This window comes from Lagenorhynchus albirostris, chromosome 3 (assembly GCF_949774975.1).
Source record: "Lagenorhynchus albirostris chromosome 3, mLagAlb1.1, whole genome shotgun sequence".
NCBI lineage: Eukaryota > Metazoa > Chordata > Mammalia > Artiodactyla > Delphinidae > Lagenorhynchus > Lagenorhynchus albirostris.
This window is the reverse complement of record NC_083097.1, coordinates 12,130,749-12,152,646: the sequence shown is the minus strand read 5'-3', so window position 1 is coordinate 12,152,646 and position 21,898 is coordinate 12,130,749. Positions and strand designations below refer to the sequence as shown.

The window sequence follows — 21,898 nt, the reverse complement described above, 5'->3', positions numbered from 1 at the left end:
CCGTGTGAGGGGACTTAACAGGCTGGTCCTGAGGTTGGAGAGGCCGGGTTCCGAGGCCAGGCCGGGCGTCCGCACCTCGATGGCGTGCTGGAACTGTTCGTGCTCCCTCTGCAGCTGCTCCGCCTCCTGCAACGAGCTGGCCGTGATGAGCCCGGCATTCAGCATTGACTCTCCGTTCCGGATCCAGCCCAGCACCTGAAACACGACACAGGGAACTCCATGCAGCAGCCCCTCTGGGGCATCCAGGCCATGGACCAGCAGTGACGCAGTCCGAGTGTGCGGCCGTCGAGCTGCTCACTTAGCTGCGAAGCAGGGATTTCCTCGTGATCCTACTGGCAACAGCCTGCTACCCTTCCCTGGTATCTGATCGCTAAGTGCCGCATTTTAAAATTAATTCTGTCATGTTTAGTCTCAAGTGGGAGCTGGAAAAGGTGGAGGGTCCGGAGGATTGATCATCAGTCCACAGGTCAAAACAGACGGAGGATCACATACGAGGAAACCTACAATTGCAAAGAATTCCCTGATACTCAAAAATATGTATCTTTCACTCCTTTGAGGCCTCGTGGACGTGCAGAATTAGCAAAGTGCTCAATAAGGGAACTGTTTTGATGTCACTAATGTATTTTCCACTTTAGAGTCAGTGTTAAGACAGCACACTGACCCAAGGATGAATTTAGCTGTTGGCTAATGCTCAGGGCCACACCACCAGATTCTTAGCATCACAGAATGAGAAGTCAGTTCTGACCATGGAAGCCACAGGGATGTGGAAGGTCATTCTGGGTAATCATTTGTGGCAGAAACTGCTGGTTACTTAACCAGTACCTAGTTTCTTCATGTCCTTTACTCAGAAAATCCCAACTTGGGAAAGAGCTTAAAATAAAGCCAGTTCTCAGCTCCTATGACAGCTTGGTTGCAAATATGACACAATTCTAGCCACTGAGATCAAAGCAGGGGCTTCTGGGCCATTTGGGGAACACATTTCTTTTCTGATCCAGGTGCTGCCTCTTTCTTGATATGCTTTTCCCTTCCTGATACCTGGAATGTGGAGGTGATAGCTGGGGCTACAACAGCCATTTGGCAACCATTAAGCCCCTCCAATCAAACAAACAGATGCCTTTCTACACAACTACAAGAATCCCAGAAAGCCATACTTCCATGGTTTCCCTGCTCACGTGATAAAATGTAACAGACATGCTAAATATACACATGCATGGAATCCCACTGGCACTGAACCGAAAGCAATCTCTTCCAAATGTCCCATTTGTATTTTGCCATGCTATCTGGGAGATGGGAGTATCGTATCCTGAGAACACAAGAAGACCCAAGCCATACACAGCCTGTGATCCCGGCCAGACTGATAACAGTCTATTTGGGGAAAAAAAATCAATCATATAGTTATTCAGCCCGGGAAGCAACGTGGTCAGGGTTTCAGGCAAGAGACGACCAATAACAAAACAAGCTAAGTGGAGGTGACTCTCAAGTGACCAGTTGCTGGGTGATGAAGGCTTTTCCACTCCAGAGTAAACACAGAGCTGCCCAGGCACTGGTTCAATTTTACACACTAGCTGTGGTGTGTCGGGGGTGTGTTGTATTCTACACCAGGACAGCTGTGTTCTGATCAGGGACAATCTGCCCCAAGGCTTACACATCCGAGCTACCAGGAGAGCACTCATCGAGCGCTCGCTTGTCGGCTGGGCCCCCTTCACTCCGCACATTCGTTTACCTGCTTTACTTCGGCCTGCAGGTGGCGGAGCTGCACACACTGCTCCAGGTGCTTCCGGTGTTGCTCGGCTGCTAAATCCAGCTCCTGCTGCTTCTCGTGGAGAAACTCCAGCAAGTCCTGGACCCGGGTGGCCATGTCTACGTCTCTGTCGCAAAGCAGCTCCACGCCTGCGGACATTGAAGGGAGGCCCGGAATTCAAACAGCACTTCAACCTGTTCTTTTCTTTTTGTTTTTTTAAAAATATCTTTATTGGAGTATAATTGCTTTACAGTGGTGTGTTAGTTTGTTTCTGCTTTACAACAAAGTGAATCAGCTATACATATACATGTATCCCCATATCCCCTCCCTCTTGAGCCTCCCCTCCCACCCTCCCTATCCCACCCCTCTAGGTGGACACAAAGCACCGAGCTGATCTCCCTGTGCTATGCGGCTGCTTCCCACTAGCTATCTATTTTACGTTTGGTAATGTATATATGTCCATGCCACTCTCTCACTTCGTCCCAGCTTCGTCCCACCATCCGTGTCAAGTCCATTCTCTACATCCGCATCTTTATTCTTGTCCTGCCCCTAGGTTCAACAGAACCATTGTTCTTTTTAAGATTCCACATATATGTGTTAGCACACTGTATTTGTCTTTCTCTTTCTGACTTACTTCACTCTGTATGACAGACTCTAGGTCCATCCACCTCACTACAAATAACTCAGTTTCATTTCTTTTTATGGCTGAGTAATATTCCATTGTATATATGTGCCACATCTTCTTTATCCATTCACCTGTCGATGGACACTTAGGTTGTTTCCATGTCCTGGCTGTTGTAAATAGTGCTGCAATGAACATTGTGGTACATGTCTCTTTTTGAATTATGGTTTTCTCCAAAGAAGATATACAGATTGCCAACAAACACATGGAAGGATGCTCAACATCACTAATCATTAGAGAAATGCAAATCAAAACTCAATGAGGTATCACCTCGCACAGGTCAGAATGGCCATCATCAAAAAGTCTACAAACAATAAATGCTGGAGAAGGTGTGGAGAAAAGAGAACCCTCTTGCACTGCTGGTGGGAATGTAAACTGATACAGCCACTATGGAGAACAATACGGAGTTTCCTTAAAAAACTAAAAACAGAACTACCATACGACCCAGCAATCCCACTACTGGGCATATACCCTGAGAAAACCGTAATTCAACCTGTTCTTAAGGGAGCATGACGTACATGCTGCATTTGTGAACTACCTGCCCGGCGCCGGGCCAAGCCATTACTGTGAAGGCCAAGTTTGAGGAGGTCAGAGGCAGCAGAGGAGGTTTATGCCTGCCTCCGAGCATGTCTCAGAGGATAAATTCGATGTGGTCCAAAGCCAAATATAACATACAGCTAATCAAAGCAAACCCATTTCCTATCAATCTACTTCTGCTCCTACACTGATATCTGGTGAAAGTGAGTCCTTTTTAAATGCACAAACTTCGGTTTGTTTCCGTTGTTATCCACTGTATACCCGTTCACTCTTGAGGAAGCATTTAGTTTGACTTGTGTAAAATGAGTAACGTAGGACACAGGTTGTTGCTAAGTTTCTAACACTACAGTTCCCTCTACGTTTTTGAGCCTATAGTGACATCTGCTGGTAAAATATAAAACTAAGAAAAAAATAAAGGACATGAAAATATTTTCTTGGGGTTTACATTTCATTCGTGGAGATCCAACAATATATAATTTGTAAAACTAAAGTTCGTGCCACTTGAAATAACATGCAGGAATATTAAGGGTAAGTACACTAGTCAATGTTAAATGTGATCATATTATGTGGGTGAAAGAAAGCAAAACGTTTCCTTTCAGAGAGCAGGTATTTATAACACCTCAATCACAGGGGTAAGGGACCTGCGCACACCCTGAAAGGAACCGGATGCGCTCCTGCGGGGACACGAGACCCGTCCCAGGGCGGAATGCGCTGCTCACCAGAGGCCTGCACTTCGTTGACATATTGCAGGAGGTCCTGCCCTTGGTGGATGACGTCGAAGGTCAGGTTATTCATGGTCAGAGCCTTGTCCGCGTGGTGCTGCAGGCGCTGCTCTGCTATTGTGAGGTCCTCCGTGTCAAAGTCATTCATTTGCTGAGAAAGCTCGTCGTTCCAAGACTCAAGGTCTGAGATGATCTGACAGAGGAAAGTTATCTGCTTAGGACCAAGACTTAAAAAATAAATATCTGCTGTGACGTCTCACTGTGCCAGGTAGGGAAGGAAGAGAATAAGGTGACTGTGTCAAAAGGACACAGGAGCCAGGTGACTGGGACCATCAGACCCCCCAAAAATTTACCACAATTGAATAAAATACACGGAATATACGAAAGTCCATTAATTCCTAATGATGTTAAAAAAAGATCTAAAAAGCCAGAAATTAATGAAAAGCTCTTTGGTTTTGATTAAAGGGCACCAACCTTCATCCACAAAATTGGTTCTTAAAGGAGTAAATTAATTATTTAAGCATACAACGATGAAGGAAAGTTCCTCTTTACAGTTAAATCTAGCTATTAAATGTAGAAATAATAAAATTAAAAAACTTCTTTGTAACCAAAAAAAAAAAAACTACTACTACAACACCTGTTGAGGTAAAAGTCATCAGCGCCCAGTGAACTATCCCAAGAGGCTGACGGGGACCAGGCTGCACCTCCTGCCCCAAAGACCGCCCACAGAATCCCTGCAAGTGCGGGACCAGACAGCACACGCCTCCTGACAGGAGCAACCATGCTGAGCCACCTGCGCAGCTTCTGGTACCAAAATGAACCCGAACCTGACTGGGTCTTCCCATCTGCCTTCTAAGGTTACAGGAAATGTCGAGGAAAGACCAGCAGTTAAACAGCCTACCAGAGATCAAGTGAGAAAATGCAAAACGTGGGACCTGGTTCCTCTGACAACTGAATGTTATTTCAACAAGTCACAACACGGGAAAAAGAGAAGGGCGGATGGGGGGAGGATTCTAGATGAAAAGGCTAACCACCAAACGCAGGGGCAGACCCCACGTGCCTCTTCTCTGCAGTACTTGCAGAAATCTGAACAGAGGCTGGGTATTAGCAGACACCAAAGCATCACTCGTAACGGCGAGGTGCTTAGGATGTGGTTATGCAAGAAAATGGCCTATTTTTTAGAGATATTCACAAAGCCTTTAGGACAGAAACATGACCAGCTGGCAAAGATTTCCTCTGCAACACTACAGCACAGCAACAGCAAGAGGATACTTGACGTAAGAGGGGCAAACTCATGTTGAATTTACAGGACAGGCATCTGGAAGGTCATTGTACTATTCTCGCTACTTCTGTGTAGTTTGAAAATTTTCATGCTATACTTTTTAAAAACTAAGACCAAAAATTATGAAATCCAGAAAGGAGGAGAAAAACTTCTTGTGAAAGAATATTATACTCCACACTTCAATGAAATAGCATTTCCCATGGATCCTCATTGACTTTGTCCACAGGAGCTGTAAGGAAATTAGTTTGAGAATTTGAGAATGTGAGAGAGTTTACACAGAATCCAGCTGGGAGATGGGAAGTAATAAACATCTTAAGGCTTCTCCAAATTCCTATTGCCCAAATCTTCCTCATTTCTTCCTTTTATTACTTGGTCTCCATAATATATGTGCACATTATATTAATTTATTAAATTATATCAATTTATAAAGTAATCATTTTAAACAACGCCAAATTAGACACAAACCAAGAGGCTACGAGAAAAATATTTTTTAAAAGGAAGGAAATTACCATAACTTTAATCTTTATTTCTATTCTAAGGGGAATTTTTAAAATTAATTAATTAATTTTATTTATTTATTTTTGGCTGCGTTGGGTCTTTTGCTGCTGTGCACGGGATTTCTCTAGTCGTGGTGAGTGGGGGCTACTTTTCATTGCGGTGCGCGGGCTTCTCTTGTTGTGGAGCACGGGCTCTAGGTGCACGGGCTTCAGTAGTTGTGGCTCGTGGGCTCAGTAGTTGTGGCTCGCGGGCTCTAGAGCGCAGGCTCAGTAGCTGTGGCGCACGGGCTTAGTTGCTCCGCGGCATGTGGGATCTTCCCGGACCAGGGATCGAACCCGTGTCCCCTACATTGGCAGGCGGATTCTTAACCACTGCACCACCAGGGGAGTCCAGGAATTTTCTTTCTTAATGTTTGTTTGTTTTCTGACACTGAGGGAGAAGAGAGTAAGGTGTGGTGGTGAGTTACAGACTCAGCGACAGTGCCTCATGGAGACATTAGGCTCAAAAAGCACTCAAGAAATGGACAATAAACAAAGGCCGATGTGCTAAAAGCAGCAGGATTCAAAAACACTCACTGAGCACAAAGAAACGCTGGCAATGGTCAGGATCCAGGATCATCAGGAAAAATCCTGCCCTCACGTTCAGCGTTGTTAATAACCACACAAGCCAAGAAAAGAAATCTGTGGCACAAACAAAGCTCCAGAAAGTGGAAGGCTTTTTTGAACAGAGATTCTTTGAAGAAATAACTTTGACACAATTTTTTGTAATGTAGCCCCGAACTTTTAGAAAGTCTGTTTTCCTTTCTAAATGCAGATAGTTATGACTGTTCTCCATAACTAAACTGTCACAAGATGCTAGTGTAAGGCTTTTGTTGTTCTTTTTAGACCAACACAGCAGATTTTATATGGAATATTTGGAGACTGAAATAGCAATATTCTAAGCCATAAGAAACCCTGCTCCACTTCTGAGAGATGGAAATGCTATTTCAACTGAAATACAAGTGATATGGGGGATTTTTCTCACTGACCAGGTAACAGATGAATTTCTGCCACAAAGATAACTCCATCCCTCCTACGGGCAGTCAGAGGGGGCATCTTCCCAGACAGGAGAGGAAACCCCTGCAGAGCCTAAACTGCTCAGCTTTTCACATTTTCAGGATTACTCCAGAGAACAGAGGCTCTCAGGCTGTGACATTTAAAAGCTTTTAAACTATATTTTAGCTGGTCTGTGACTGAACTGCAGGGTTACGTTCCCAGCTTAAGAAAGCCCTTATCCCTGGCCGAGAGCAGTGGCTTTGTTGAGGCCATGTGGAACTCTGTGGCTATCATGTGGGGAAAATGTATGTTTTTGGTTCCTGATCTACGTTTTAAAACAGTAGTTTTATGGAAGTAGAAATACAATAAAAAAAAATTTTTTTCCCTTTGCGATAACATTAATACAAGTAAAGCCAATATTTTATTTCAAATATCAAAATGTCCTGGAAAGAAAACTTCCAATAATACTTCTGATTGCTCTGTGTTTCTTGATCGAAACTATTCAGTAAGCAGCTAAGTCACCAGGAGCAATTCCTATGAAGTGGAGGTTGAGAGGAAGGCAGCCACGCTGGCTCTTCTGTTCATTCAGCGCTGCACCTTGACCCCGGCCAGCCCCCAATGATGCACCCTGACCCTTGCTGACCACCAATAATGTACTCTGACCCTGGATGCCCACCAATGATGCACCCTGACCCTGGCTACCCCCCGATGATGAACCCTGACCCTGGCTACCCCCCGATGATGCGCCCGACCCTGGCTAGCCCCCGATGATGCGCCCTGACCCTGGCTACCCCCCGATGATGCGCCCTGACCCTGGCTACCCCCCGATGATGCACCCTGACCCTGGCTACCCCACAATGATGCGCCCCGACCCTGGCTACCCCCCGATGATGAACCCTGACCCTGGCTACCCTCCGATGATGCGCCCTGACCCTGGCTACCCCCCGATGATGCGCCCTGACCCTGGCTACCCCCCGATGATGCGCCCTGACCCTGGCTACCCCGCGATGATGTGGCCGACCCTGGCTACCCACCAATGATGCACCGTGACCCTGGCTACCCCCCGATGATGCGCCCGACCCTGGCTACCCACCAATGATGCACCGTGACCCTGGCTACCCCCAAACGCTGCAAACTGGCAGCTGTGGCGCGGCACCGTGAATTGAGACCAGCGCACCTCTTCTTCATGTGGCTCCACATGGATGGGAAGGTTAAGACCAGAGCCCTTGAGTAGCTGTTACCAGGCAACATGTGCAGGGTTTGACTCCTTTCTTGTCATCAACCAGTGATGACAATGAAACAGCCAAGACGGCCTTTCTTTAATGAAAACACTGATGGAAGTTTAGACAAGCAGGCAACCAAAGGCCCCTGTGAGAGGCACACACACCAAACCACCACTCGGGGCGGGACCGAGGGACGAGCTCCAAGGCCCACTTCGGGCAGACGGTCCCCCTGAGCTGCGGCAGCCCTGCCATCCCTCTGCCTTCGGTGGCGCCTTGGTCCGGACCCCACTGCCCTCAATGCCCTGTTCCGAACGCAGGACAAGTGATAGATATGGAGACAGCAGGCTCTACAGATTCTGGCCGCCAGGCACGGGCCACCTGGGGTGCCTGGAGGTATCTGGACAGGCAGCAGGTCCCTGCCAGCAGCGGCATGAAGCCCACTGGCTCCAGGAAGCCAGGCTCACCCACGGAGTTTTGGTTCCTTTTATCATATTTCACACACAGATTCAGCGTCATCCAATTATACTTACTTCTGCTTGTACTTCACCAAGTTCAAAAATAAAAGATCTTGCCTGGCAGAGAATTAAGAACCGCCCTCTTAAGAAACCTGTCCTTCTTTCTCCCAGTCACAAATAAGGTGCAAAAGTCAATTTTTTAGGTAAGAATTACAGATCGCCTGAGAACACTTCTGTGAAGAAGAAGAAAAAGAAAAGAAACCTGTCCTTCTTTCTTCTAGTCACATATAAGGTGCAAAAGTCAATCTTTTAGGTAAGAATCACAGATCGCCTAAGAACACTTCTGTGGGGAAAAAATGGGGTTTCCTGGGACGTACCAGCTTATGACCACAGGCTCTGGGAACACTCACCCTTGAAGGGAGAGGAATGGCGGGGGGGGAGGGAAGGAGGGAGGAAGAGCATCACTGCCCTGAGCTTGCGCTTCTGCTTCCAGGACAAGGGGACTGCTTTGAGGGGTCCAATCAAGGATGAACAAGCCAAGGTGACAAGGTGGCCCTGTTTGTAGAAGCCCTGCCTGGATCCACTCTCAAAGCTCGCTCACGTTGCTGTCCTGCTGTGTGGTGTCTGTCCTGCTGCCCACCTGCCTGCCCCAGAGCCAGGCCCCATCTCCCAGGGCCGAGCTGGGAGGAGCCGCTCTTTCCCTCCCCCTCCCCACTCCCCTCCCCTCCCCCTCCCCCTCCCAGCGCAGAGGCTGGGGCAGTAGGCGAGGGGCAGAGGAGGGGTGCTGGAGCTCTGGGAGCAGGCCCGGGTGGGCGGGGCAGGGGGGACACTCACGTCGATGGCGTCCCTCTCAAAGATGCGCAGCTGCAGGAAGAGCTCGAGCTTGATCTTGCGCTCCTGGAAGAGCTCCTCCATCTGGGCCTGGGCCTCGTCCAGCTGCTGCAGCACCGTTTCAATGTGGCTGATGGAGCTGTTGTGTGGGGTCTTGTTGCTGGAGATGGCGGAGTCCCTGAGAAGGGGCGGAGAGGGACAAACAGGAACTGGATGGGAGAGTCTCACCCTGCCGGAGGCCAGAACCGGCGGCTGGGGCCTCGGGGAAGAAGCCGGCGGGAAGCGGGACTGCCCCGCTCGGAACACGGAATAAGCCGCCCCTCCCGCCAGACAAGCCGGGCCTTCCTCCCTGGATCTCAGCATACGCTGAGGAACTCCTTCCGCACTTTTTCACAGCCCCTCTCTTAGAAGAAGGCTAACAGTCACATGAATCACGTCGTAGAGTTTCATCTTCAGCCACTTTTCTCCGTAAGCAGAGAACAGATGGCATCCGTTCACTACAAATGGTGGAGCCACGTCAACTGTGGGGTTAAGCTGTAATGCAGCCAACTGAGCCTTCGTCGAGGAAGTCTGCCGGACTCTCAGAAAAGTGAGCATCACGGGAAGTTGTCAGGGGCGATAAGATAAGCCACCCCGAGGGATCCAGCAGGGGCGCTGAATTTACGTGACGGTTCCCTGTGACCCAAGGACAGGGATATGCTCTCTGCCCCAGCCTGCCTCCCCACTTCCTGCCACTAGGAGCACCTGAGTGTCACCTGGTGCCACCCGAGGCCAGGCCTGCTGAGCCTGGAGTCTGAGAGGAGTGACGCCCACCTCACCGCAGAAAAGCAGGTTGCTCAGGGCCTGAAGGACGCGGTCCTGGGAGGTCTAAATTCATCTGGTTTATAAAGAAATTTCAGTAATTTCTAGGTAGCTGTTAAAAGGAAATATTAATAAGACCTGAATCCTGGGGAGGCGTATTAGTCAATGCCATAATGAGAAAAATCATAAGAGTGAAAAACACTGTGAGAGAGAAAAAGAGAAAAGAAAAGAGAGAGAGTGATGCTGGTCTCCTTTGCATGCATGGTTGTTATTCGTTCTCTGCCTAGTTGGACAGAGGATTATAGCTAATTGTTCCAAAAAGTGAGGGGGAGGGGAAGCCCCCCGCAGATCTCAGAGCGTCCGCGTGGGGACGGGGGACGGGGATGGGGCGTGGCCCACCTCAGCTGCTGGATGAGGTCCTCCCCTTCCTTGATCACGTTCACGGTCACCTGCAGGGTGGTCTGCTGCTGCTGCCCGAAGCGCTTGATGAGGTCCTGCACGGCCTCCACAGACTCGGCGTACACGTCGTCCAGCAGCTCCTTCTGCAGCTCCTCCAGCCATGTCCACAGCTGCGGGGACAGTGCTGTGAGCCCGGCCCTTCCCGCTTCCCCGGGGCTGGGGGGTCCGGGCCGGGAGGGGACCGGCAGCAGCGGTTCCCAGGGAGCTGAGAGGGAGGCGGGCGGCAGGGGGGCCGGCGGCCAGTGGGACACAGAGCAGGACACGAAGTGAAGAAACAACCAGGCAGAGAGCCCGAGGGGACTGTCACAAAGGAGAGAAAGGAAAGGGGAGGGCAGCGACCATTCCCAGTCCTTCCCAGACCCAACCCAAGTGCAAGAGGAAACAGAAAAAAATCCCAACAGCTGGACCGTCTGCTAAACGTAACGGGCATTCTTCTACGCATCTTCTGACTCTTACTTAGCAGAGCATAGTTTTATTTTTAGCAAGAGCATGACAGTCCATTACTAATTATTAAACTGCTGCTCAGACAGGGGGCTTTACATCCCTCAAAAGGAAGGAAACATATAACGTGGTAAAATCAACCCGTCACCACGCCCGGCAGAAGATTCGGATGCGGCTCTTGCCAGGCCCCCACTCCCAACACAGGCCACGGTCAACCCGGACACAGGTCAGTCCTTCGATGACAGGAGTACATATGGGAAACACGTGATCACCTTCATTGCCATGACCATTAACAAGGTGTTCGCACACATGGATAGGCAAAGACAACTTGGGACAAGGACTGCTTCCAGCCTGGCGGGGACAGAGCACCTCGACCGCTTCTGGGAAGCCCACTGCCTCTTCCAGGTCCCTGGGTAGCCATTCAGTGAACTGAAAGGACAATTAATTAAACTGAAAGGGCCCTGGTGGCTTGGGAGCGGTTTGTGCGTGGAGAAAAGGCTTCCTGCTTCCGCGGGGGATGGAATAATCACCTCCCGTACGGTAAGGTATGTGTACATTACAGACGGCTGCCCAAGCTGCGGGGAGAGAGGGGGCCCCGACACTGCCGGCTACGTGGCCTCGTGGCTGACACAGAAGAAATGGCACGAGTTTAAAATACTTTGATATTTGTTAAGTTTGGACACATGTAAACCCACGAAAAGATCAACGCTATCAAGACACTGACGAGCTCCATCACCCCAAGAGTCTTCCTGTGCCCCTGGTAATCCCTCCCTCTGTCTTCCTTCCAGGCGATCACCAGCCTGCCTTCTGCCACTACAGATTAGCTTCCATGTTCTAAAAAAAGAATTACATTCACGGAATCATATAGTAGGTCCTCTTTTTTTTTTGGTCCGGCTTCTTTCCGCATAATTATTTTGAGATTTCATCCATACTACTGCGTGTATCAACAGTTCTCTCCTCTTTGTTACTGAGTAATATTCCATTCTGTGTCGACGCCACAATTTATCCACTCAGATGTTGACGACATCTGGGTTGTTTTCAGTTTGGGGCCATTACAAACACAGCCGCTATGCACACTGGTGTATAGTCTCCGTATGCACCTGTGCTTTCCTTTCTTGTAGGTACACATCTAGGTGCAGAGCAGTTGGATCATCTGGTAGGTGTATGTTTAACTTTTTAACAAAATGCCAAACTGTTTTCCAAAGTGGCTCATTTCACATTCCCCGACCCTGCTGCCCCCCACAGCGTCTTGAGAGCTCCAATCCCGCCACATCATTACGGATACCAACGTGGTCGGTCTTTTTAATTGTAGCCATTCAAAATGAGGGGTATCTCATTATGGTTTTAATCAGCAATTCCCTAACGACTAATGATGGCAAATCCAAGCTAACCTTTCAAGAGTTCTTTTGTTGTTAAACATGTATTCAGGTGAAAACAAAGTCTTGCCAGCTGGCTCTTGTTAGGTCAATAAGTATTTAAATAGGGCAGGTAAATTTAAAATCAAGGCGAGTGCTGGCAAAGAACTTACTTTTAGTCAAGTACTTGGGGTCCTAAGAGTTAATTTTACTAAAAATGTTAAAATGTCAACTTGAATCATATTATTTACCCATCTCTGTAAGATATCAAATTTCATACAATCCAAGGATTTTAATTATAGGCATTTTAGATGGAGGCTGGTTCACCTCTGTGATCTTACAGATTAAGGAAAAGAGGCCATAGGTGATGAAGTGACCTGAACAACATGGGCAAACCTATTAGCAGTGCCAACCTATGCTCGAAGTCAGTACGGTATCAGAAAGGAGGCCTCCAGACCTGGTCACACTTCACATTGATACCGCATTTCAACATGAAAAAACGCCATTCATCAACAGACCAAATAGGGGCTGATACCTTGCACATCTATTAAGGGTCCAATCAATAACATACTCTTGTTTTTCATTTTGTTTTGTTTTGTTCTCTAAATTCCCATGAAACTGGTTGCTGCAGTTATAAATAACAGGAAGGATGAAAGCATTACGACCATAAAGAATCTCCCAATTTGCTCTCATATTTCCCACGAAAAATCTTCCATGGGAAGGTGATCATTTCACAATATATAGGAGTACTGAATCATTATGCTGTAAACCTGAAACTAATAATATGTCAATTACATCTCAATTAAAAAGTGTTTTATCCACAAATAATTAAAAAACACTTTTCTTGTAATATGGAATAACGATTACGAGGAGTGGGTTCTGAAGCCAGGTTGCCCGAGTTCAAATCCGGACTTAACATTTCCTAGGGTGTGACCTAGAGCAACTTCCCTGGATCCATGTCTCGGCATTCTCATCTGTAAAATGGACATGGTAATAATGCCTACTCCAGGGAGTTACTGAGAAGATTCAACAAGACGATACATATTTCTTCAAAATAACATATGTTAGCCACTATTATAGTTTTGTTCTTGTAAGAGAAATTTTGATAATAAGAATCATAAAGTTTTTAGAAGTGTTCTTTCTCTGGGTATTTTTCAAAACACATCCAAGTTCCAACCAACTGTTCAAAATATGTCACTTAGTCTGGTAAACTTAATACCGTGCCGCATTTAAATCTTTTACACCTAAAAACAGTGCAGTACGAGGGAAAAGGTGCTGGAATTAGTCCAGATCCTACAGAACTCTCTTCCCACTGGTTCTGGGGAAAGTGCCACGAGTATGTGTGGGTCAAACCCTTTCCTTTCTTCCTGGTAAGTTCTGAAAGAACTAGCTAATTCCTTCAAGAGCCTGGACATCTTGACACGCATCCTTGGTGGAGGGTGCACACCGCCCAGCCGGCTGCGGAGCCAGGGAAGGGTCCAGCTCTGGAGGCATTCACGCAGTTGAAAAGGGAAAAAAAACTGAGGTAGAAGGAGCGAGACTACATTTAAATCCATGATTAAAACGCCCAAAGTTCCTCTGCCCCTTTAGAATTCCTCTGTCGGGTCCTACAGGAAATATTCTCATTCATTTTGGAGGAAAAAGTCTCAGAGAAAGGTCATTTCCAATGCCAACCGATGATGAATTGATGCATATCGTAATACAATATGAGTCAGACAAAGTCTATTTTTAAGCTTTCGAAGTGGTACACGTGACGCCCAAAATAACGTCTGAATAAAGGAATGAGAAATAGTCTCTAGGATGCCTGTGAAATTTTTACCATAGACTTCCTGAGGGTGAAAAAAATTGCACTTCTGGGCATGCTGTTAATTTACAATGAAAAGATAAATCTTTGCCCGACAATGAGAGAGGAGTTGTATCTTATCCAAGTTCTCAGCAGCATGAAATCCACTTCTAAGAGAACTGTGCCCACAGCCAGGTGACGGCCAGGCAGCCGGAGTTAGGCAACGCTGTCCCCTAGAGGCCACCCGAGCTGTGGCCAGGAGCGTTCCACGCAGGAGAACTTGAACCCAGCCCAGAATGGGGTGCAGGTGCGTACAGACTTGGGTCACAGTCCAGGATCCAGAGAGGAGGCTGGTTTAGAAAGACCCATGGAGTTCTTGGAAGAAAACTCCTGTGATAAGTTGTGGGAGAGCTGGATCGAGCATCTGCTGGGTCTGACCCCTGTGCGTGCCCTATCCCAGTCCCTTCCCCCACACCGCCTGTCCTGGGTGGAGCCTAAAGAAGGAGCCGAAGCTCTGCTGGGAGAAAGCCCCTGCAAAAGCCCTTTGCTTGCTAGAGAGGGATCTGAGAGGAACTCACTGGGGTGGGAGATCCCAGGAAAGCACTGAGTCTCCAGCTGGTTCGGTGGGTGGTCAGATGGGAGCCCCGAGATTTGGGGGCTGCTCTAGCTGCAACCGCTCCCAAGATGCACTGTCTGAACGCAGGCTACCAGCCTGGTCCATCTGGAGGTAGGAGCGCAACAGACCAGCTGGGGGGTCCTTATCCCCCATGTGACCTTGGGAAAAGTCCTTGGAGTTCTCTGCCTTCAGTTTTCTCATCTGTGAAATGGGATCATTTTACCATGAGTTTGAGAATCAAGTGAGAGGACCACAAATGTGTGGCAGTGCTCAATTACCACAAGCACTTTGTAAATAGAAGCTACCACCACTGGTATCCCTTTCCCTACTCTTGTTCTTGACAATCATTCAGGTACCAGTGGGGAAGTGTAAAAGCCAGGAGCAGGGACTTCCCTGGCGGTCCAGTAGTAAAGAATCCGCCTTACAGTGCAGGGGACGTGGGCTGGATCCCTGGTCAGGGAACTAAGATCCCACATGCCGTGGGGCAACTAAGCCCGCGTGCTGCAAACTACAGAGCCCATGAGTTCTGAAGCCCGCATGCCACAACTACAGAGCCCATGTGCCCCGGAGCCTGCGCGCCACACCTGAGAAAGAACCCGCACGCCACAACTAGAGAGAAGCCCGAGCGCCGCAGCGAAAGATCCCGCGTGCCTCAACGAAGATCCCGTCTGCCGCAACTAAGACCTGACACAGCCCAAAATAAAAAATAAATTGAAAAAGAAAATAAAAAAAGCCAGGAACAGAAGCAGGCGGCAACTTGCAGGGGGAATTTCAGAGAGCACCTGCTATGAGCACAGAACGTGATTCCGTTTCAGGCAGAGGAAGCAGGGATCAAAGGGGAACCGCTCCAGCCACGAACAGCACGTTCTTTAGCCTGAAATGACCAACTGTGATTCTGGGGCACATGCCTGTCACCTGACTGAGGAGTAAGGGTTTCAGGAGTACCAATTATTCTTGGATGGGTGATAAAAGATCCCTTAGTATGATGAAATGAAATGTATGAAGGATGTATGGAGGGAGGGGCAGAGAGCAAATAAAGTCAGTATCATGAAGTAATACCAAGGCAAATACGTGTAAGGGGGGACAGAAAAGGAGGAAACCCCAGGAGCATGGCAAGGGCAGCCCACACATTAAGGAGGGACACCATTAAGGGGGCATCGGGCTCTGCAGTGGAAGCGAGGACAAGGTGAGGCACGGGTGGCACGGCTGGGCCCACGGCCGACTCGGACATCGGGGCAGTGCCAGAACCTCACCCTCCCCGGTATTTAGATGACGTCTACTTCGCTAAAAACCGACGCTGAGATCTAGAATTTTACATCTTCTTTTCATTCCACCCCATCCCCAGCGGGTAAGACACTCCCTCCAGCAGCTGTCGCTCCCTGAGGCATCAAGTTGGGGGCAAGCGCCTCGCCACCCAGGGTCGTTCTGAGCACAACCCTGTCTCCCCGAAACAGTATGCAGCTGGTCCAAGTGTACTTCCTCTTGTGCTCTTCAAATCTCCGGAGACAGTGCCTGTTCCTGCAGACCGGCCTCCCTCTCCGGAGACTAACGCGTTATTCCCTGCGCTCGGCCAGCTCTGGCAGCACCAGCTGTCTCTCCTCTGAACTCCCCGCCCCCCGATTTGGGGGCTGAAGCGCTGAAGGCAGCGCCAGGCGTGACCCAAGCAGCAGCGAGATGCGTCGCCCCGGGGGAGGAATCCCTGCGGGCGCTGTCCACGAACACAGGTAGGAACGCTCTTTGTTTCACACGTGCTGCTGCCACCTATGTGGCTTGTTACCTCTGCAACCCGCCTGCTTCTGATTCAAAACAGACTCATGAATCACAGCCCATGAATGAAATTTCTGTCATAGGTTTGGACTTCTTGCCGGGATCTTTTCTGATTCTATTTTATTATCGGATATATCTGGCAGCCCCTGGTCTAGACTTTGATCAACTTGCCCTCCATGCCAATCCACACACTCACAGGCCTCGTGCTTAGAGACAGAGGTCTGCAGTGCAAACAACCTCCAGCCCCGCTGAGGTCATCCACTAACCAACACTCCCACTGCCAGCCTCGGCTGCAAGCCTTTTAGCGCAGCCACGATTAGTTCTGCTTCAGCACCGGGTCTGTCCTGGCTTTATCGCAATTTGACCACTTTCAAGGCAAAATGCTCTCAGCACAACAAAGGCAAGTTTTCAGGGTGCCTGGACTTGGATGTACAATCTCTCCAGATGTCCCAGACAGACGCAAAAGTTCTGAATAGGTGGGTGGAGGCAGTTCAAAGACATGGCAACCGCACAGGCTGCTCCCCTGCAGCAGGTGACACCAGGGATTAAAACCATCTGTCTGTGGGGCCTCAGGTCCACCTGGGATGACTGGTCTACCCCCTCCCATCACCCCCTTCATCAGAAAGCTGATTCAATTGTGGGTCTGGAATGACTTCCTCATTCACAGGCAGGGTATGAGCAATGTCTTCCCATCACAAACACTTTCTTCCTGGCATGGCCTACTCAGAGATCAGTATGGGAGGATAAGGACAGTCTTGGTCTTGTGTTAACTGACACCCTCAACTGATTCTTTTTCACAGTGATTCAGCCCATATTTTCCTGTCTGTGTACAAATTAAATGTCAAATGCCTGGCTAAATGCTCACTAATTCCACTGCATACTCTTCATCCAATCAGAAACCTAGTAAAGAATGAAATACGGTTCACATGGCATAACTTGTTCATTCACTTCTTCCCTTTCAAAAGGCAGTTTATAAACTGTCTTTTCTAGAACTCTGCTTAGGAGTGACCTCAACCTGAGTAATATGTGAAATCTACCTTCTTAAGAAGGGCTTCTGGCATCCCTTCCTTTTCCCACAGTTCCTTAGACAGCAATACACCAAATCTGGTGAACTAACTATCAAGTTCTTTCACTACCCAGGGATCTAATGTGTCTTGGAACACGGACTTGAAATCATTTAGGAGAAATAAGTTCGTTCTTATAAAAATCTTCACCCATTTTGGTCATCAACTTGTATCCATCTACATCCTGGGCCCCAAGCAGAAAGCCCGAACCTTCCTTGATCTTGTGGTTCTGCAGTTTGTGCTTTATAAAAAGGAAGAGAAAACAAACAACAACAAAACCAAAAAAGGCTTTTCAGTCTCTGTAGGCCCAGCTTACCTAGAACTTTTAAGCTTTCTGACAAAACACTGCTGGTGATCAATCTTTCTACAGCTTATTCAATAAGAACAATAAACAGTAACAAATAGTACATGACAGAAATACACATGAATAGTTTACTTCTCTCAATTAACCGAAGCCCTATCACATTTAGTTTATGAAGGTATCAAAATATTAAAATGCCCTCTAAAAAGAAGTCTAACAAGTAAACAAGATCACACATACATCCATTTTCAGCTGGGCATTTTAAGACCTAATGTTGTATTCCCTGAACTTCTGTACAAGTGCCTCACCTCCTCGTTACATTAACTGAGGCCAATCTACAAACCACTAATTAAAGCGTATGTTTGCGACTCTCCGTTTAAAAGCAGACATTTAGACTCTCCCTTCAATAAGAAATGATAAAATCTGGAGTTAGTGCACAGGGATATACATTTAGTCCCCACTGTAACAGTGAGTTACAAATAAAGATAAGATAGTATATTATTAATTCATTCATTTAATAATCATCTACTAAGTGACTATTCTCTGTCAGGTATATTAGAGTTCCGTACAGTTTTACACACTAACTTCTAATTTCTCTCTTGATCTAAAAATCTTCTCTGCCTCAAAATATTGGGTCGATAAGAAGAACAGAAACTTCATGAATTTAAACCAGTTTTAAACCATTCTCTAGGAAAAAAAAAAAAAAGCTTTACATGAATTAAACTAAACTGACAAAAGGATTGTCCTTTTAGATAATAACATCCCTCTTCCCCACTGGCCAACCCAAATGTTTTACACGTATTTACTTGGTGAAAAAATTCATTTATTTTGCAGCTTTGGCTGGGAACAAAAGTAGTTAGTGATGTGAACAAAGCAATGTATGCCAATGTGACGGAACCATGAGCAAAGATTCTCTGTAACAGCCTCCTCTGCCCTGAGTCGATGCAGCACTGGAGCTGTGCACCCAGCAAGGCTCTGACTGCTGATCTGAAGGGTCAGAGTGAGGCGCTCACCCTGAGAAAGGGCAACAGAGCAGATTAAGCAGTTCCTGTTACTCAAAGATGAGTAAGGAAGGTATCAGGATTATACCCAAGTATTCATACCCAGGTATTTATTACACCTCTGTGTCTTATAGTTAAATCATTTGTCGAGTAACAAGGCAGGTGAGGAGGAAAAACAAGGACATTTATTGGCAGCTAGGATGGTGAGTGTGTAATTGCATCCAATTGGTCCACAGCCCTCAGAGCTGCTGTTATTCCCAATTCTGCAGAGAGCGAGCTGAGGCACCACAGAGCAGCCTGTCCCAGGTCACTCAGCCAGGTAAGTAACGGGATGTGCTACACTATAGTATGCTTTCTTAATTATTTTAATAAAGATTATATTTTTACAGAAAGAAAGCATAAATGATTAGATCTATTTTTTTGGATATTCCCACCTATGGGAAGACCACCTATTTTTTTTTAAATACCAGATACCACAATCTATGTGAAGGCATAATTGCCAAAGCAGTAGGTAGCAACTGAATGTTGACTTTGAAACCAAAGTCAAATCCAATGCAATGATGTAGTGGACGGTTCTAGGTCCTGAGTTTCCCTCTTGCTTCCTCTGGCTTGTGGCCATTTAATTGCTCGTTTCTGTCTACATCAGATAAACAAGCTAAAGAAATCAAACATTTAATAGTGTATTTAGAGAGTTCATCTAAGGAATTGAATATTAACATAAAAATTATCGATATGTGATCATAGAAGGTAAACATTACTTCCTAAAATATTATGCATCTGATCTTAACCTTTCCCACTGGACTTCTGAGACGTTAAAGAGCGAGGTCACTCATACATTGCTGCTGGGAGTGTAAAATGGCACAGGCATTCTGGAAAAGTCTGGCAGTTTCTTTTAAAACAATGTGTTTACCAAAGGACCTGCCAGTTGTACTCTTGGGCATTTATCCCAGAGACATGAAAACTTAAGTTCACGCAAAAACCTGTACATGAAGGTCCACAGCTTCTCTGTTTGGAAAAGCCAAAACTTGACAATATCCCAACGGTCTTTTAAAGGGTAAATAGTTAAGAAACTGTGATACAGCCAAACTATGAAATACTACTCAGCAATAAAGTACGGACACACGCAACAACAGGCATGGGTCTCGGGAATTTTGCTGAGTAGAAAAAGCCAATCTCAAAAAGGTACATATTGTATGATTCCATTTATGGAACATTTTTGAAGTACAATTATAGAGATGGAGAACAACAGACTAGTGGTTGCCAGGGTTTGGAGGTTAGGGGGTAGGGGTCAGGCATGGGTGTAAGAAGGCAGCAGAAGGGAGCCCGCTGGTGATGGGATGATTCTGCATGACTCTGTACATTCAAAGTGGTGGTGGTTACACGAATCTACACACGATAAAATCTCACGAAGCTAAGCATGCGTGCGAACGCGAACACATACACACACACACACATGAGTGCACGCACTGCACACCGGGGGAAGCAGAATCTAGGAATAAGCTCTGGGGAGCGTGGCAAAGCCACTTTCCTGCTTTGACAGTGCACGTGGTTATGCGAGATGTGACCCCTGGGGGGAGGCTGGGAGAAGGGTGCAGGGACCTCCTTGTCTGTTTCTTTTTTCCCCAACTTTCAGGGATTATAAATATTTCAAAATAAAAAGTTTTTTTTTTAAAAAAGCTGGGAAATATGTTTAAAGGTATCACCCATACATAGGAATGCACAAAAAACCAAATCATTTTAGAGAATAGAGAGAGATGAGTCATCAGTAAAATCCAGCTGAGAAGGTCAAAATAAAAGGCTTGAAAGTTGGAAGCCAAATTTTAGAGATCTTTGCACAGGAGACAGAAGGGATCTGGAAGAATCCGATGCTGAGAGGCTGGGATCACCCCGAGGAGGCCTGTGACCCCTCCCCTTCCGAGAGTCGTGCAGAACAGAAACAGGGCTTCTCTGGAAAGCTAGGTGTCCTGAACGGGGCTGCATCACGACTGCCAATGACCACGAGATCCATCAGAGGGCAGCTGGTCTACACGGGCAGCATCAGCTACCTGTAGTCAAGTTTCCTGAATTAGTTTACCCGGCAGATGCCTGACTGGTTGGTTCTCCGGCTCCACAGGGGAAGAAGAGAAAAGGGATCCGGGCCCTTTGAGTGGTGGCTGGTTGAAAAGGCACTGGGTATGTTTTCAAACTCAGTGAGGACGGCAGGAGACGCAGCTGGGGAGCTCCACATCCGGAGGAGAGGAGCGGTGAGCCCGCTTCCTCGTAACCCTGCACGCACTACAGGGCAAGATCCGGATGGTGCTCTCCCTGCTACCCGGGGAGAGCCGGGCGCTGGCCGAGTGTAAAGATAGAGGTCTGCCTGCCTTGAGCTATTTGTAATGAGGTGGATGGACCTAGAGTCTGTCATACAGAGTGAAGTAAGTCAGAAAGAGAAAGACAAATACCGTGTGCTAACACATATATATGGAATTTAAGAAAAAAAAAAGGCATGAAGAACCTAGGGGTAAGACAGGAATAAAGACGCAGACCTACTAGAGAATGGACTTGAGGACACGGGGCGGGGTGGGGAGGGTAAGCTGTGACAAAGCGAGAGAGTGGCATGGACTTATACATACTACCAAATGTAAAACAGATAGCTAGTGGGAAGCAGCCACATAGCACAGGGAGATCAGCTCGGTGCTTTGTGACCACCTAGAGGGGTGGGATAGGGAGGGGGGAGGGAGGGAGATGCAAGAGGGAAGAGATATGGGAACATATGTATGTGTATAACTGATTCATTTTGTTATAAAGCAGAAACTAACACACCATTGTAAAGCAATTATACTCCAATAAAGATGTAAAAAAAAAAAAAAAAAATGAAGCCAGGCTGGTATGCTGCAACCAAAAAATCTCCAGGTGGTTGGGATGCCTTTATTTTTGACTTCTGAATAAAATGAAAGGTTCCTCTTTTCCCAGGCATTACCCCAAACAAAAATCTGTCCCAGTTCAGTGTGTAAGTTTGCAGTAGCAGAACCAAAAGGCTTCTTTACTTAACCCAGCAAGAATCACAGCCCCATTCAAATGGGAATGATCTTTCCTGGGAAACCATGGTTTCTGGGAATCAAGTGAAGAAAAACCAGCTCAAGGCCACTGAATCGATTCCAGAAATAAACTCTGGCTGAGAACTCAATGTCACCACCTGGTTGCCTCAAATAACCCACACATTTCCAAGGTAATTGTCAATTAACTCGGGACCTAATTTTGAGAATGAAGTTGAAGAGAACGAATGGATGAAAATAATTATGCCTTTGCTATATTTGAAAATGGAA

General features: G+C 47.2%; 1 protein-coding gene across 5 annotated transcripts in view; it reads right to left on the bottom strand.

Moving 5' to 3' along the window:
• TRIO (trio Rho guanine nucleotide exchange factor) overlaps positions 1-21,898 on the bottom strand; it is a 372,055-nt gene that overhangs the window by 131,782 nt on the left and 218,375 nt on the right. For all 5 annotated transcript variants that reach the window (XM_060146876.1, XM_060146875.1, XM_060146878.1 and 2 more), the window contains 5 exons: positions 10,206-10,375; positions 9,009-9,183; positions 3,680-3,875; positions 1,724-1,890; positions 76-195 (listed from right to left, as the gene is read on the bottom strand). In XM_060146876.1, coding sequence (XP_060002859.1) covers positions 76-195; positions 1,724-1,890; positions 3,680-3,875; positions 9,009-9,183; positions 10,206-10,375 — 828 coding nt within the window. The remainder of the gene's footprint in view (positions 1-75; positions 196-1,723; positions 1,891-3,679; positions 3,876-9,008; positions 9,184-10,205; positions 10,376-21,898) is intronic.